The sequence below is a fragment of the Microchirus variegatus genome (assembly GCF_963457635.1).
Source record: "Microchirus variegatus genome assembly, chromosome: 20".
Classification (NCBI taxonomy): domain Eukaryota; kingdom Metazoa; phylum Chordata; class Actinopteri; order Pleuronectiformes; family Soleidae; genus Microchirus; species Microchirus variegatus.
Window position 1 is genome coordinate 9,026,576 of NC_139821.1, and position 15,615 is coordinate 9,042,190.

At 39.3% G+C, this 15,615-nt stretch overlaps 3 protein-coding genes across 3 annotated transcripts; all 3 read right to left on the minus strand.

Moving 5' to 3' along the window:
* Positions 1–62: 62 nt before the first annotated feature.
* Positions 63–6,313, minus strand: ube2nb (ubiquitin-conjugating enzyme E2Nb). The gene is made up of 4 exons (XM_083907010.1): positions 6,198–6,313; positions 4,344–4,590; positions 3,333–3,473; positions 63–2,371 (listed from the first exon to the last, which is right to left on the minus strand). The coding sequence occupies exons 1-4, from the start codon at positions 6,225–6,227 to the stop codon at positions 2,328–2,330; spliced, it is 462 nt and encodes a 153-aa protein (XP_083763136.1). The 5' UTR covers positions 6,228–6,313; the 3' UTR covers positions 63–2,327.
* Positions 6,314–7,181: 868 nt separating this feature from the next.
* Positions 7,182–9,587, minus strand: mrpl42 (mitochondrial ribosomal protein L42). Its single transcript, XM_083907254.1, has 5 exons — positions 9,493–9,587; positions 9,023–9,086; positions 8,252–8,336; positions 7,822–7,985; positions 7,182–7,341 (listed from the first exon to the last, which is right to left on the minus strand). The coding sequence occupies exons 1-5, from the start codon at positions 9,575–9,577 to the stop codon at positions 7,296–7,298; spliced, it is 444 nt and encodes a 147-aa protein (XP_083763380.1). The 5' UTR covers positions 9,578–9,587; the 3' UTR covers positions 7,182–7,295.
* Positions 9,588–9,975: 388 nt separating this feature from the next.
* Positions 9,976–15,002, minus strand: pwp1 (PWP1 homolog, endonuclein). The gene is made up of 15 exons (XM_083906588.1): positions 14,869–15,002; positions 14,132–14,190; positions 13,873–14,051; positions 13,693–13,778; positions 13,422–13,518; positions 13,201–13,311; positions 12,942–13,072; positions 12,377–12,447; positions 12,177–12,273; positions 12,029–12,090; positions 11,822–11,933; positions 11,619–11,709; positions 10,944–11,065; positions 10,561–10,666; positions 9,976–10,467 (listed from the first exon to the last, which is right to left on the minus strand). Exons 1-15 carry the CDS (start codon positions 14,932–14,934, stop codon positions 10,370–10,372), a joined length of 1,488 nt encoding a protein of 495 aa, XP_083762714.1. The 5' UTR covers positions 14,935–15,002; the 3' UTR covers positions 9,976–10,369.
* Positions 15,003–15,615: the final 613 nt, after the last annotated feature.

The window sequence follows — 15,615 nt, forward strand, 5'->3', positions numbered from 1 at the left end:
AGCCTGTGCGTACTTACTCAACTCAGTTTATTTACAGAGTATTTGAAGAGCCATGTATGCAAATGTACTGAAATCACGGACAGAACTCTTCTTTTACTTTACACATGGGGAGCTGATTAATAAGAAGAATAAGAATAATGATGAGTTTGATCTCGATAGTTTGATCTAGATGCTTCAAAAATCCAGTGAGTGACTGCTTCTCGGGGTTTTAGACTGCCGTCAAAGTTCCTCAGTGAGACAATAAATTAACCGTGGTTTTTTTTTTAAGCCGTGCTCAATCTTGCGGACTTCGAGTAAATGCGGCGGGTTTTAAGTTATCGGTTAATACTGCCGGGAGCGAGGAGAGGAAGGACACAGACGAATCTAAGCAACACCAAGCCTGTGGTACGTCGAATAAAGAGCAAGTTAAAGAGAAACAAAAAAAATAGTATTACTACAACAAAGTGTTTAAGTTCTCCTTCAGATGAGCCACTAAAGTCACTCAAACGCACCAGTACAGTATTGTTAAAAGGAAAGTTTCAGGTTTTTTTAGAAAGTGCCTTTTTAAAACGGGGTCTGTGACAAATCCCAAAAGCAGAATTTGATGCAAGATTTCACAACTCTAATCTTTCTAAATCTGTAACAAGCATAACGAAGGCCTTTATTTTCTCCCCCAATGACGAACATCCAATCTCTCCACCGGAATCAACTGAATTCATTTGCATAATCACAGATACGTAATCGAAGAACGAACCAAAGCAGAACCTTCGAAAAAAAAAAAGCCTCAACTGTCCCTTTAAAAAAGGAAGCAACAAAAACCCTGAAGAAAACTTCAATATCAGTGTGTTTATATAGTACATGCCTTTTTTTTTGGTTAAATTAACACTGTAAATAAAATAGAGAACAAGCAAACGTATATAGCACGAACAGACATTTAAAAAAACAAACAAAAAATAAAACCGCTCAGATTCCTACCCTCTTAAAAAAAAAGGCATTTTCCACACATCCTTATACTCCGCTCTCTTTCTAGATTTGTTGAAAATTGCTTTTTTGTGTGAGTGTGTGGAAGTGATTCACCCACCCTCCCCAAACTGTCCAACAGAGGCTGTAAAGACTCCAAGTTAAATCATAAACTGTGATCGCAGAGGAACGTTACAACCCTCCCCCCGAGCTTCTTACGTTTAATTCCATTTAATTCTGCTGAAAAGATTGAAAGAACAAAAGCTTACATTTAAACTGGTAAGATTGTGGATTATTTGAACGATCCGTTTCCTCAGGTGCTCGGGCTCAGACGTGTTGTAATAATAACAATAATAATACAATCAAATGTATTTCCTGTCAACATCTAACCACCGTTATATATAACATTATATGAAATCCCATCTGTTGGAGCCAGAAATTGATCCTAAATGGTGTAAAAGTGAAATGAAAGCTATGTGTTTTTTTGTATTTTCTACCAGCAGATTTTGGCAGGTATACAACAACCTTCAGAACGTCATAAGATTCACCCCCCGTCACATCTGGGTGAAAACACCTCTTCAGTTGACCCTAAACCTTTAAAATGTTTCACTATCTTTCCAAAGTTAAATACTTAGCATTTTGTTATTCTAGTAAGTTTCACCTGTATTAGTATAGTATAGTATTTAGATACTGTGATGACACTAAACTACAGCAGCTGCACCACCATCTACTTACTCAGTGTTGCTAAATTGTCGGGTGGGCACAGGCACAAATGTGTGGGAATTCAACTAACCTTCTTTATGTTTCGTTTGTTGTTGAACGTACACAGGCTCACTTCTTAAAAAAGTCACGGTATTCCCTAAAACGAGTAAAGGGGAAACATGATCATTCATATTCAAATGTGTTTTCCCCCCTCCTGTGAGCCTATAGTGGTGGCACAGCTGTACATTCTGAAATAACAACAAAAATCCTGTCACCTCTCACAAGAAGACATACAGATGTGTTGACAAATGATGCGTGTGTTAAAAGAAGGGCAGCTTTAATGTATAGTTTTGCAAACGTACCAGTTATGTGCCTAAGTTCAGGACAACATATATAATGTTATTTTTTTAAGACTGTAGTGGGGAGGGTGCCATCCTCTGTCCATGCATTTTTTTAAATAGCAACACGGGAAAGAAAATAAAGAAAAGACTTACACACATTTAACGCGTCTTAGAGAGGAAAGTAAGTCACCCAGAGGTCTGCAGCAGTGAATCTTGTCATTTCTTTCAGATAGATTTGGACTTATAATCTTTTTTTTCTCTTTTGTGTCCATTAAATTCAATTTTTTTTTGACAGAATAGGAGTACATTTTGTGGATCACATTCAGACGCTTCGTCTCGCTTCTTCTATACTTCAGTGTTGCTCGCGTAGAGCCTGGTCCATGTTCGGGCTGAAGGGGAGACACAGAGAGATAAAATGTTGTGGAGGGTGTAGGGTAATATGGAGGAGGATAGGGGTAATATGGAGGGTTTGTGGGGCAATATGGAGGGTGGTAGGAGTAATATGGAGGGTGGTAGGGGTAATATGGAGGGTGGTAGGGGTAATATGGAGGGTGGTAGGGGTAATATGGAGGGTAGGGGTAATAAGGAGGGTAGGGGTAATAAGGAGGGTGGTAGGGGTAATATGGAGGAGGGTAGGGGTAATATGGATGGTTTGTGGGATAATATGGAGGGTAGGGGTAATAAGGAGGGTGGTAGGGGTAATATGGAGGAGGGTAGGGGTAATATGGAGGGTGGTAGGGGTAATATGAAGGGTGGTAGGGGTAATATGAAGGGTAGGGGTAATATGGAGGGTAGGGGTAATAAGGAGGGTAGGGGTAATAAGGAGGGTGGTAGGGGTAATATGGAGGAGGGTAGGGGTAATATAGGGTTTGTGGGGTAATATGGAGGGTTTGTGGGGGTAATGTGGAGGGGGGTAGGGGTAACATGGTGGGGGGTAGGGGTCGCATGGAGTGGGGTAGGGGTGACATGGAGTGGGGTATGGGTAACATGGAGGGTGGTCGGGATAATATGGAGGGGGTAAGGGGTTATATGGAGTGTGCAGATGACAGTGTTCACAGATGAGACCGACTGAGCAAAAGACCACGATGTTTTGGTTTAAACTGTTCTTTCACAACCAATTGATTATGATTGACAGACTTGCAAAAATGCATCCATTTTTAATGCTCATGGCAGCAGTTGTCTGTATTTGGAGTGGGATTACATAAAGAACAATGTTTGACCCACATGTTTTTTCTGTCTCTCTATGCAGAAAACTGACATTACAAGGGCTTATATAGTTATAATGGGACAGGTGGGCATCAAATCAAACAGTGGGGACTGAGTAAAAAGGTAGAGTGATCGGCTACTCACCTGTCTCGATGGCATGGCTTTCATTTTTCTTCCACTGCTCTGCGACGTCGTTTGCCAGGGGATCATCTGGATTGGGAGCACTTAATAATGCCTGGATTGATAGCAACACTGTACGGATCTGCAGGGCTGGAGACCACTTATCTGCAAGAGGAAAAGTTGGTGGGGGAGGGGGTGATACCAAAGACATAAATGACAGTTAATAAGTCAACTTTGGAAAACGAGGAAAACGTCAGGACGAGAACTCCCTGGTCTTAGCGAGTAAGAATGTCCAAGCTAGTCCAAGTGTGATTATTGGGGGAAAAACATTTTGTACGTCTAATGAGTGAAGTAATTACAACATAAATGTGCAGAAGTGTGCTGCTAGTTGCTTTAAGGTTTCAAATCATGTCTAAAAAAACTCATCTGTTGGCATCGGTGCTCTTGCCAAATAAATACAATTTATTCAACCTCAAAAGTTGATTGATGGTCGTAGTCATATCAGGATCCACCTGGAGGGAATCGTCGCTCATAATTTTTCTCTCATAACATGACAATGTAATTGCAGATCTGCTGCCAAAAACTCGTCGTAAATCTGTGAAATATATTTACGTTCACATATACGTTCAACTTAAAGACATTTTTGACATAAACATTAATTTTAATGGCTTATGTAATTTCATAGGCTTGACGGTACTACCAAAGCCACTGAGAATTGACTTCACCACTTAAGTGCTTTGATTCATGAGTCTGAGTCGATACCTGCCTCATAAAACAACAAGTAGCAAAGGGAACGTGTTCGGTGAAGAAAGAGACATAAAAGCGCACATTTCTCTGAAGTTGATGAGGAACAAACACAATATTCTATAACTATACTCCCTAGTACTGTGTGTGACTTGGATACAATACGCTTTTTTATGCAGTTTTATGTTCTAGAGACATCGGTCTTCAATATTTCCAACAAACCAGTGCCTACGAGAAGAAATTCCATCATGTATACATAAAAATAAATAGATATATTTGTGCGTTTCTTACCTTTCAAAATGTCTAAACATATTCTTCCCAGTTTGTCGACATTGGGGTGGTAGATTTTGGTCATGAATCGCACTTTGGGAGCTGCCATGGGATACTCTTCTGGAAGAAATAGTTCAAGTTTAAATGTGCCTCCTTCAAAGGGAGAGTCTTGAGGCCCCGCAATGACCACATGGAAGTAACGTGCATTCGCGTCATCAGGTGTAGCCGTGATCCCTGGAACGGGCTCTGCCATCAACCGCTGTGTCTCCTGGATACGGCGAGAACAAAAAACACACAGGCTTCGTTGTCGGAAAATGTTCATTTGTTGAAACAAAAATATGTGGACGAAGACAGAGTTAGGAATCAGCAGCAGACAATAGGTAGTTAGGGATACAAGATGTCAACGCACATTCTTACCCTGATGAGTCACTCACGCAAGCACTAAATAACATTCCACTATTTGTTTACACAGATAGTGAAAAGGCAACTGAAAACAAACTGTACAGCATCTCAGATATTACACATAGTCTTATACTTGTACTATGCTTTCTGTCAACAGAATTATAGATAATGATTGACTGATGCTGCAGCTTCAAAAGGGCCCAAGAAAAAATTATTGTGATTTTCTGACAGAATATTCCCAAAAAAATCAACAAGTCAAACTTCAATTTAATGCTCACTCTATAATAAATAGTAGGGAACAGGGACACAAGGAACACTTATAAAATATTAACAGTACACAAATGATACATGGGTGAATGAGGCATAAATACTAAATGTATGTAGAAGACAGAACTATCATCTTTTTTTTTTATATAATTACAGTGCAGCTGGTTTGACTAGCCAAAGTGTGATTTCGATTTCAAAACAATTAGTTGATCTGCCCAAGTCCAATGCCTAAATTGCAGTACAAACTTTATTACAGTAAGTTGGTTAAAATAGGATTACAGTTTGGGTAACTTGTTCATTTAACGCAAATGGTCTTGGGCTGTACTGTACATTCGCACTGTAAGAAAGTATGGGGCCATGGAATCGAAAATGAGGAAGTGGAATATTTTTTATTATATTTTTTGTTGCGTATAATTAAAACAGGTGCACGCACATCCGCAGTCAACAAAACAGACATTGATTTAATGTCGTGTCAAAATAAATACTTCCGTTTCGATTCAAGAGCAAGTAAAAGACGATTTCCCTGTTTTGACTTTGGCAGCGTTGAGTTACTGACTGTTAAAGCAGGCTCTCCCATAAAAATCGCCGTTCGATGTGGCGGAAAAAGGTGGATCGCGCCCACTACCGGGCCTGGCCCAGTGAAGGGAAGTCGCGAGGAGGAAACCGCAGCGCAACAGGCCTCGCAAATAGCCTTATTATTAATTGATCATTTACTCACAAAATTAGCACTACGACTGGTCTTACAACGATGTGGTTATTTAAACAAATGGTGGCGTTCCACATCAGCGCCAGACATGTGTACCAATCAGAATATCTAGAGCTGCCTGTCTGCTAGCCTAGCTTAACTTAGCCAATCCATTCATATGTCGACTGGAACAATTCGTCATTCTTAGTTGACTTTATGCAGCATATTATGAATTACAACTACACATTAAACAAGAAAGCATGTCTGCGTGTGCTAAAAATTCAACCACAGACGGAGCAAACGGAAGTGGCAAACAAAACACTTGCAGTAACGCGGAGGGGCGAGCTAGCTTGATAACTAGCTAGATAAGAGCTAATTGCGCTAGCCGCGCTAACGTCAGGCTACACGCTGGATAGCAGCGACTCCACGTCCGCATTAGCCTTCATTTGTCTTTATGGTACCAACACGTGGCTCGTTAACATATACGGACAGTGTACGGTATTACAAAAAAACAACTATACCTTTATAATCCTACGAGGCAAACCGGCCATCTTGTGTTAGCTATTATATTTTTAGCCGTGGACTCTCCTTCTCTTCAGGTTGGAGTGACTGCGCTGCCGGGGCGGGGACAGAGAACTCGCTCTTCCGGTGGCTTCTGAAAACGCAGGGCTGCTGTCTTATGTAAAAAATACAGCCAATGCTCTGTGAATGGCTCTCTATGAACTGTCTCTGGTGTAGAATGTGTTTTTAAACGAAATATAATATTCTCAAAGCTGATTTCTTACTACCATTCATATGTCCGTTATTTTTCTTGATTAATCGACCACGTCAGAAAATTTTGATTTGTGTTTCCCAAACCTAGAAGTGATGATGTTCTCAGATGTCTTGTTCTGTCCAAAACCAAGTTTTAAATACTTTATTTTCTGTCCTATGGAGCAATAAAACCAGAAAAGATTCCCAAAACCAGACAGCTTGAATTAATTATTTAAAAAAATAGTTGATTATTAATTTAGTTATCGATTAATCGAATAATCGTTGCAGCCGTACACCACAGGAAATTGCACTGTCTGTATTTTTATTTCCTTTTGCTTTTTATTCTAAAGTGAAAGCGTATATGAAAACACATTTCACTGCCTCATATTATACTTTTAAATCAAATGGCTCTCAGGAGTATAACATATAGGATGCACTTACACTGCATCCATTATGAATTATTAATGATGCATTTAATTCATATCTAACACCAGTGATCATTACTTACACCTCTCTGATTTCCCTTGGATGCAGGGTTATATTTCTGATGCAGGAACATTAACAATAAGCTCTGTGGTTATAAAACAGAGGCAAAATGATATTGAATGTATGTTCAGAGCTCAGAAAGAGAAGATGGCTGCTACTGTAATAGTTTCAAGTGTATTTTCTTTAATATCATAATCAATAACAGTTAAGTGATGCCAACCCTTTATATTTACAAGTCTTTTTTAAATCGATCGCATGACTCTAGATTAAACAGATTAAAGGTTTAGTGACCAACAGACTTGTGACAAGTCAATATTTAACACTTTATTATACATCATTGTGACAATAAGAAAACACCGTTTTGTAATTCTGGCCTTCAGTTATCTGTCCTTTGGTGGATCCTTCTTTACGCGTCTCTTGTGGTACCTGTGAACAGGAAAACAGGCAAATTCATTTTGACCAGTATCTACAGGGAAACCTTTAATAAAGTGACATATTTTTGTTGAGTTCTCTCACTCACAGTTACACAAAACTGGTGAAAAAATATTTCTGCTTCATAAGGACAGTCCCATAGCTTCTCTAAAGCATATTGTTAGCGGTTCCCTTTAGCTCAATATGCTGTGAACCCTGCATTCATTTCACTAACTTTCATGCACTGGAGTTAAAAATATGTGTTGAGTAATCCAGGGGGAAAAAATGTTCCCACTGTGACAAGCCTGAACATATTCCTGAGCAGATAATCTAACTGAACACACTCTTGAATGAATAACCTGCCTCTTCTCCTTGCCAAGTTTTGATTCAAGGGGAAAATGCTCATGGCAAATAAGCAGATCGGGTGTCTCGAGGTCAATTTCTGTACTAAGAAGACGCATGTTCTCTTCACAGAGGAATTATTTGTGTACTTACTCTCCTACTGGATACCACCGATGTTTGGTGGTGAAGAACATCTTGCTCAGCTCCTCGATAGTGGGCCCCTTCTTGCCCTTCAGCACCTCCTTGTTAAGGTGCTGCTTTAAGACCTGGTCGTGGGTCTCAGCTGTGTTGGTCACAGGGTCTGGTCGTTGGATAGGCTGCAAACATATTACATCATTTACAAGGATTCCTCTTACTTATCTCAAACCGTTATGCCATTTAAATAAACAAACAATCTATTTGAAGTTATTATTCAAAGTGATACAAATCGGAGATGTGGTTTCAGTGGTGGATTTTCTACAAACAAATAAACACAACTGTCTCTTACTTTGGCTTAAAAAGTCACAGACATCAGATAGTTTTCTCAGACAGCACATTGACACATAATATTGATATTAAGGCTTGATAGAAAGCAGTCTCTTACTTGTGTGAGTTCATAAGGAATGTCGGCAGCGGGATGATAGCACACTATTGTTTTCCCATCTGAAGTCACACCGATGTCCACGTTACTAAATCCAAGAGATGGAAGTGTTATCATCGTTATCACAATATACCTTTATAACAAAGCACTAATAACTAGACCCTGATCATTCACATTTAAAATGATTAAACCCTCAAACATTCATCTTCATTGATCTTCACAGTTTTAGGTTTTGCACCCTAAGGGTAAGTGCATATATCATCTGTAACTCAGAGCACTGCCAGTTAGGGATGCATGATATTTGACTTTTTGCTGATATCCGATGTTTTGGGAGTCCTTGGGCCGACAACTGATACTGTTATACAGTATATACATTTATACATTACATATTTATCATTTAGTCTCTTCTTTTGTGATATTAGCATAATAGTTTGCCAACTCAAGTCACAGCAGGTATGTTCTTAAATAAATAAATGTAAAAAAAATAAATAAAAAATAGTTGTAGAGGGCACCAGCATAGAGGTCAAGGAGGAAGAAGCCTATTTAGCCTAATGTTGGTCGTCATTATATAATATCGTACATCCCTACTGCCAGTGTGTTGAACAGTTAAAATTACACAGAGCAAGAATGATGCAACTTAGTCAAAATGGACAGGTTTTTTTTGCTCATTAAAATAGTCACAAATGGTTTCCGTGACACAGCTACAATAATGAGAAATGCACTTTTTTGTGTGTTGTTTGAAAGTCAATTACATTTTTTAAAATAAATAATTACCAGATTGAGCCATCCGGTGAAGGTCTACTGTCACTGGAATTATGTCGAGCTGGTAACACGCACGCTGCAAAACAGAGAGATTGAACACATTTAAATTCGTATTCGTATTTCTCGTGTTTTGTTATTCTTCTAATCTTAACATTGAAAACTACAGCCACGCAGTCAGGACACCTGCTATTAAGTCACATACGGACCTAAAAGAAAGGGATTGAGGTTTCCTCTCATTCACTAAGGTATTGTCACTGTGTTGTCAGATAGAAAGCAACACATGAACATAGGTTTGACAGAGGAAATACTAGTAATTTACACAGATTAAATGTTAACCTAGTGAACATACACTCAAGGTTAGCCCCTGTTAGCATTTTCCGCCAACACTGTCTGGAGTGTTCGAGGTTACAAACACGGTTCGCGCTGAAACTAAATCTATTCTACATAAATTGCTTTTCAAATACACATAAACACAAACTTACTTTGTACATGTCGCAGTGTGTGGCCTCGTGAAACCCGCGTTAAGAGACCGTGAAGTTTGCACAAATTAGCCGACGCCATGCTCATGTTATTTTCAACTGTCCGTCGCTGTATTAAGTCCGAGTTTGCGCTGCGACTCACTCGGGTTGCATTAGTTCCTCTTTGTCAGCCACCAGCATCGTTGAATTGTGTTTGACATGGCAGTCTTATTAATTTAATTAAGAAAAAAATACGCTCCGTTTAAAAAATAATAATTTCCCATTTCTGATGTATTTGCCAATTTAAAACAATCATAAATCAATCTATTCACACAATTGTGTCCCCTTTGCTTTGGATGGACATGAATATTGCAGGAAGACAGGTCAGAGTGATAAACACTGATAAAAAGGTATAAGTAGATATTAAAGACACCACATTTATTGATGACAGAAGTTTATGTTTATATACATATTTTATGTCATTACAAACATACAGGTGAGAAATATTTGAAGGTAAACCAGCTATACTGTATAATTTATGTGAAAACAGTATTTAAACAAAAAAGCAACAGTAATTGATACATTTGAAAGCGGGTTTCCACTTAAATATTAAAACAAAATTGCTGGAAATATTCACTTGTATGAATAAAAGACACACTTTCTTGTCCACTCTTAGCAAATCAACGTGCAAAGCCTTTGTTGCGATTTGTCAGAGGAAACTGAACAACCTTCAGTCTTTTGAAGGTTTTAAGTTTCACTTTGAGCAAGAGTGCATCTTCTCCTTTTCCGGTGAAACAGCAGCGCTGCGCGATGAGAAACACGGCTACGAGGGGAGCCGCTTGATGACTTTCTGACAGAAACTCAGATTATTAGTTTACAGGCTGTTGCTGCATTGAAAGAGTCACTGGGAGACGTCCATCTCAGCAGAGGCTGCACTGCTCGATGCCTGTGATCCCGTGTTCACCAGCAAGCGCTCTCGACTACCGAACACCTCAGCCACTGAGGGAAAACAATGACAAATAGATGCAATTATTTTAAAAGTACACAGTCAGAAAAACGGTTTACCAATGTGAATAAAAGTGTCAACTATACCTGCTGCGACATCACTTATATCCCAAACCCTCAAGCCGTCCCTCTGTCCACCAAAAGCATAGACGAAGGGCAGATCGGGGCAACAGGACGCACAGAACAGTACTCCCTGTTCACAACAGAGGAAGTTGATCAGTTTATCAGCTCATCAAAATATCTCTTCAACAAGTCAAGCCACATTACATCACAAAGAAACCCTGTGTGATTCACATGAAAAAGAAATAAAACATCCAATCTATTTAGCAATGACAACACATACAGGAACAGAAGCAACCCCATTTCACAAAAACAGTCACCAACACCCTTATACCAACATGGTTACATTAATATTTCTCACAGGCTGCAACCCCGAGTGATAGAGATCTACATGATGTATAAGTTCTTACCATTTTCATATCCCGTGAGTGCACCAGGTTGGGTTTGTTACCCAGTATGTCCCAGATTTTAACATGTTTGTCAGACGACGAGGTGACCATGCATCCTTTCACCTGGCTGCTAAGGACCAAACCTGCAGAAATATCAAAAACGTAAGATCAAATTTGACACACAAATGTCCACATTTGTGGCTGCAAGATGCCAGAGCACCACCCTTGAGTTTGCCGCCAAAGTGACTCATCAATGTGGAGTAAAGTATTTGTGAGGTTTAACAGACACAACATTTCTAGCAAGGGTGAAAGTTTGACTTAGTGAACAGGGTTCACAGCACGTTGCGCTAACAGGAGTGGCTAACGAGATGCATTCAAAGACCCTGGTAAATATCACTTCTGCCGGATCTACAGCGTGTTGCTCTTAGAGTAGCACCTTTAAGATGCATTCAAGAAACCTTTTAAAATTTCACCACTTCTGCAAACACACAAACTACTCACTAACTAAATGCTTACTCCTGCTGCCACCTTGTGGTAATAGATGCATCACACATTAGGTAGCCATTGGAGTTGAAAGAACTAAAAGCAATCATTGATAAAGCTTATATCTGGTTGCATTACTTTAAACGTAATTCCGAAATTAAATCAAATAAATAAGTGATTAATCCATGATTCGTGCCCGTCGCTTCTACCTACCTGACACTTCTTCATCATGTGCCCTCAGTGTGAAAACAGGTTTATCTGAGCGAGCGTCCAGACAGTAGACAAAACCATCGTCTGTACTGGCCTGAAACACAAACACACTCCAATTTAGTACCAATCACTCCTTAGTAGCATATAAGATCAAACACACTGACTCCTATTTAAACTTGGGAATTGTGTCATTTTAAAACACGTACCAGGAAGTTACAGGGTGAGAAATGGTTCCAGACCAGACGCTCCACTTGACCACTGAACCTCCAGGTCCGATAGCTGGTGTCTGGACTGCGGCAGTCAAACAGAACAGCTGTCCTAAAAGAAAGAAAGTGTTGATTTTGAATAAACTGAGTCGGGAACTTCAATTCCATTCTGTGAACATCTTTGAGACAAATCTCAACGACACTTACTTGTCATACGATCCTGAGATCAGTGTCTGTGCCTCAAACGGGTGGAATGACAACGTCTGAACCTGAAAGATTTGTTATTTATAGAAGTTGAAGCCTTCAAATTCTTAATAACCACATAAGCAATGCTGTTTAGTTTTTTATCAAATACCTTATCAGTGTGTCTGCGCAGAGTTGTGGCCGGTTTGCCTTGAGACAGATCCCACAAGACAACAGTGTCATCTGCTGACCCACTGGCCAAGACGTTCCTGAGTAACAGAAATCCCAAATAAATCTCATTACAGTACATGCTATCGTTTATTTGAGGCTTACAATGCATCTGTGAATGTTTCAAAGCCCCAGATCACTGACCTGGCCAGTTTGTTCCAGGATAAATCCAGCACAGCATCTGTGTGACCTTCCACAGGCTCTGCCGCTGCCCCCTGGTATCGAACAAAGAATGTCATGATTCAAATCTGGATATGAATCAATCACTTCACAAGTGGAATCAGTTGTGTTCCCATCACTCTGACTTCTACTCTCATTTTGAGTGTTCTTATAGCAGTGATCCAACTCAGCCATTCTCAGTATCTTCAGTGATCTCCCATTAGTCTGTCCCTGACTTTTTCTACATCCTAGCTATCCAATACCTTCACTTTCTTATATTAATGTTGCCAGTCTACGAATATAAACAATGTTGTTTTCTGCCAAAATGGCATCAGTTCATTTGTGTTACGTCATCTTATCTCTCTATGTGAAGCTTCGACAAACACTTTCACCCTCTGGTGCAGTCAGAAGACACACAGTGAAAACTAGGTCATTTCTAGAATAACTCAAAACAAACAAACAAACAAATCCTTGCAAAAAAATAGTTGAAAATGTTCCTATTATGATTTTTGAACCAGTGGGAACTCTCACTTTACAGATAGACACATACCTTCTTGCTCTTTTTCTTCTTCTTTGAAGCCTTTTTGCTCCCCAGAGAGAAGACTGGCTCTAAACAGTCCACCACGTCCAGGTCCCACACATCAATCTGAGGAGTCATGTTGCCCACAGCAGCTAAGTTAGCTGCAAAAAAAAGAGTCACATGGCACAGACTATTTTTAAGGGTAAAAAAAAAGATACAACATATTTTGCAGGGAAAGTCTATGTGAAATATTATGATCTGGAAAGAAACAGTGGAAGGCTTTTCTCACCTGATCCTTCTCCAGGGTTTGGGTCAAAGTTCAGCCACTCCACACACAGTGGATAGGCTGGCAGCAGAATATCATGATGAACGTACAGAGAATCCTCTTCAGAGTTATAAACTGTAAAAGTAAGAAGCCATTACAACTAATTCAACTAATTACAAGGTAATTCATACATGTGTCTTTTTCTGTAAGACACAACAGCCGATACATCATGTGGTTATATTTACCATAGATGTCCAGGTTACAGCAGTCCTTCTCTGCCTTTCCTGACAGGATCAGATTGTCACTGGTCTTGATTTGGAAGTCTTCTCGCTCATAGTGGTCCTGGAGGAAAAAACAACATGAGGCATGATAAATCTGCTAGTATAGCATTTGATTTTCTTTAAGATGTTTTATCCCAATTATAAAGTACAATTAACTACAATTGGCATGATCTTTACATGAGTTAACGGCTTTTCCACACAGGAAATGTTGTTGATGAGCACTGACGGCACTCACTGTATCTTTGATGGTGATGTAAGGATCGTCCTCATTACAGCTGAACACTGTGAGTCCAGCCAAACTGTCACCAAGACTTGATGTCACTAGATTGACAAGAGACAAACATTAGACCTGAAGTAGGCACTCATTTACTAGACACAATGAGGAGAGATTCATTTATATGAAATCCAGGCTCACCTATGTCTTCTTCGTCATATTTATCCAGGCCGTACTCTGCCAGCTCGTCGTCCTCATTTTCGCCTTCATTCTCGTCCTTTGGAAGTTCAGCAGCATCAGCTGTGTCAGAGGTGTCGCCGGGATTCGAATCCGGGGCTATTCCTTCATCCTCCTCCTCTTCCTCCTCAGCGGCTAACTCTCTGATGTAAAAATAACAGTCTCAGACAACAGCCCCTTTATCTTAATCATCACTTCATGAGCAGATTATGCTCTCACTTACCCCAACTCCTCTTTTGCTTCAGTAATAATGCGGTGAAGCTCCTCCTGGCTCAACTCAACCTTAAATGGAATAAAAATGTCTTTTAATGCATTTTTATATCACAAGGGAGCAGGTCATAGTTTAAGGAAAAAACTATAAACTTAACAAATTATTATGAGCATTTTATATTAAAAAAGCATTGTTTAAAATTAATGCTTTGAGATCCTATTTGAAATCTATGCATTTAGTCATTTAAAACATGTCACCTAACAATAATAATGTCACTACTTACAGAAGTAATAATTGTTTTCATAGCTGATTAATATGTTGATTATTATCTCAAGATATCAATTATTTGTTTGGTCCAAAAAATAATTTAGATGTACATTCATAATCGATTAACTGTGTGAATGGCAAAGGTGACGTCATTTTGAACAGTAAAAACTGAATTTCAGATATCTAACTTTGACTAGTGACGTCACAGACATCTACAACTACAAGTGACAATGAATTGACGACTAGTCAAAAATAACGCCACATGTACTTGTAACGGTAATTCTAGACAATTGGACGTTAAAACGAATAGTTTAGGGGTTGACAGTTGGAGTGAAACATATTCTACACGTTTGAATGTAAATTGCAGACACAAAATCTCAGAATTGAAGCTTTTATAACTCGCAGGGCAACAGTGAACACGCCGTGTTGACACATTAGCCGCAGGCTAACATCATTAGCTCGTCGAAAACACGTAAACTCACTTTGTCCGGGCTTTCCTTGGCAACGCCTCGCTTCACCCACCCGACACAGGTGATCTGGGAGCTCATCCTGGATGAAGAATAAAATATGTGACTTGCCAAAACGCAAAAAAAGTGTCAGAGGAACTTTTCTTAATGGTTTAAAGCCAGCCACGCACACTACTGTGGGCGTACATGTGAGTGGACGAGACTGGCTCTGCGTCGCACGTTGATGACGTAGAGAGAGCGCTGAAAAATGTGCCTGATCAAAAATGGAGTAGAAACAACCATCATTCCACTAAAAGTGGATCTAACAACGACAAAAAAAAAACCGAGACACTGTGTTTTTCATATGCAAAAAGACCAAAATGTACATTAAAATATAAAATATATAGATTTAGAAATGCTGCTCCAGCAGGAAGAACATTCAATGAGTAGATAACATCAGACTTGACATTGTACAGTACTGTTGTTGACATTGCTGCAGAATAGAACATTTTAAAGTCTCCTCTATCAGGAAACCAGGAGTTCTTAAACCTGTTTTCATGACAAAGTGCTTTTAAACTTGACAAACTGGGTATACTGAAAGAAAGAAAGAAAGAAAGAAAGAAAGAAAGAAAGAAAGAAAGAAAGAAAGAAAGAAAGAAAGAAAGAAAGAAAGAAAGAAAGAAAGAAAGAAAGAAAGAATGTGCAAACTGCATTCTTGGCATTGTTATTCCAGTAGCACTGATGTCTGTTGAGCTGTAGTACAGTTGTAATGGTAGATAATTC

Excerpts from the sequence above, each read along its gene's own strand:
- pwp1 (XM_083906588.1), bottom strand. The coding sequence starts at position 14,934 with ATGAGCTCCCAGATCACCTGTGTCGGGTGGGTGAAGCGAGGCGTTGCC. Across the intron at positions 11,710-11,821 it reads TCTCACCCTGTAACTTCCTG|GCCAGTACAGACGATGGTTT; the intron begins GTACGTGTTTTA and ends TTTGTGTTTCAG. Across the intron at positions 11,066-11,618 it reads ACATGATGAAGAAGTGTCAG|GTTTGGTCCTTAGCAGCCAG; the intron begins GTAGGTAGAAGC and ends ATATTTCTGCAG.
- ube2nb (XM_083907010.1), bottom strand. The coding sequence starts at position 6,227 with ATGGCCGGTTTGCCTCGTAGGATTATAAAG. Across the intron at positions 4,591-6,197 it reads TGCCTCGTAGGATTATAAAG|GAGACACAGCGGTTGATGGC; the intron begins GTATAGTTGTTT and ends CGCCGTATCCAG. Across the intron at positions 2,372-3,332 it reads AAGCCATGCCATCGAGACAG|CCCGAACATGGACCAGGCTC; the intron begins GTGAGTAGCCGA and ends TCTCCCCTTCAG.
- mrpl42 (XM_083907254.1), bottom strand. The coding sequence starts at position 9,577 with ATGAGCATGGCGTCGGCTAATTTGTGCAAACTTCACGGTCTCTTAACG. Across the intron at positions 7,986-8,251 it reads TTCCTTATGAACTCACACAA|CCTATCCAACGACCAGACCC; the intron begins GTAAGAGACTGC and ends ATATGTTTGCAG. Across the intron at positions 7,342-7,821 it reads CGGTGGTATCCAGTAGGAGA|GTACCACAAGAGACGCGTAA; the intron begins GTAAGTACACAA and ends TCCTGTTCACAG.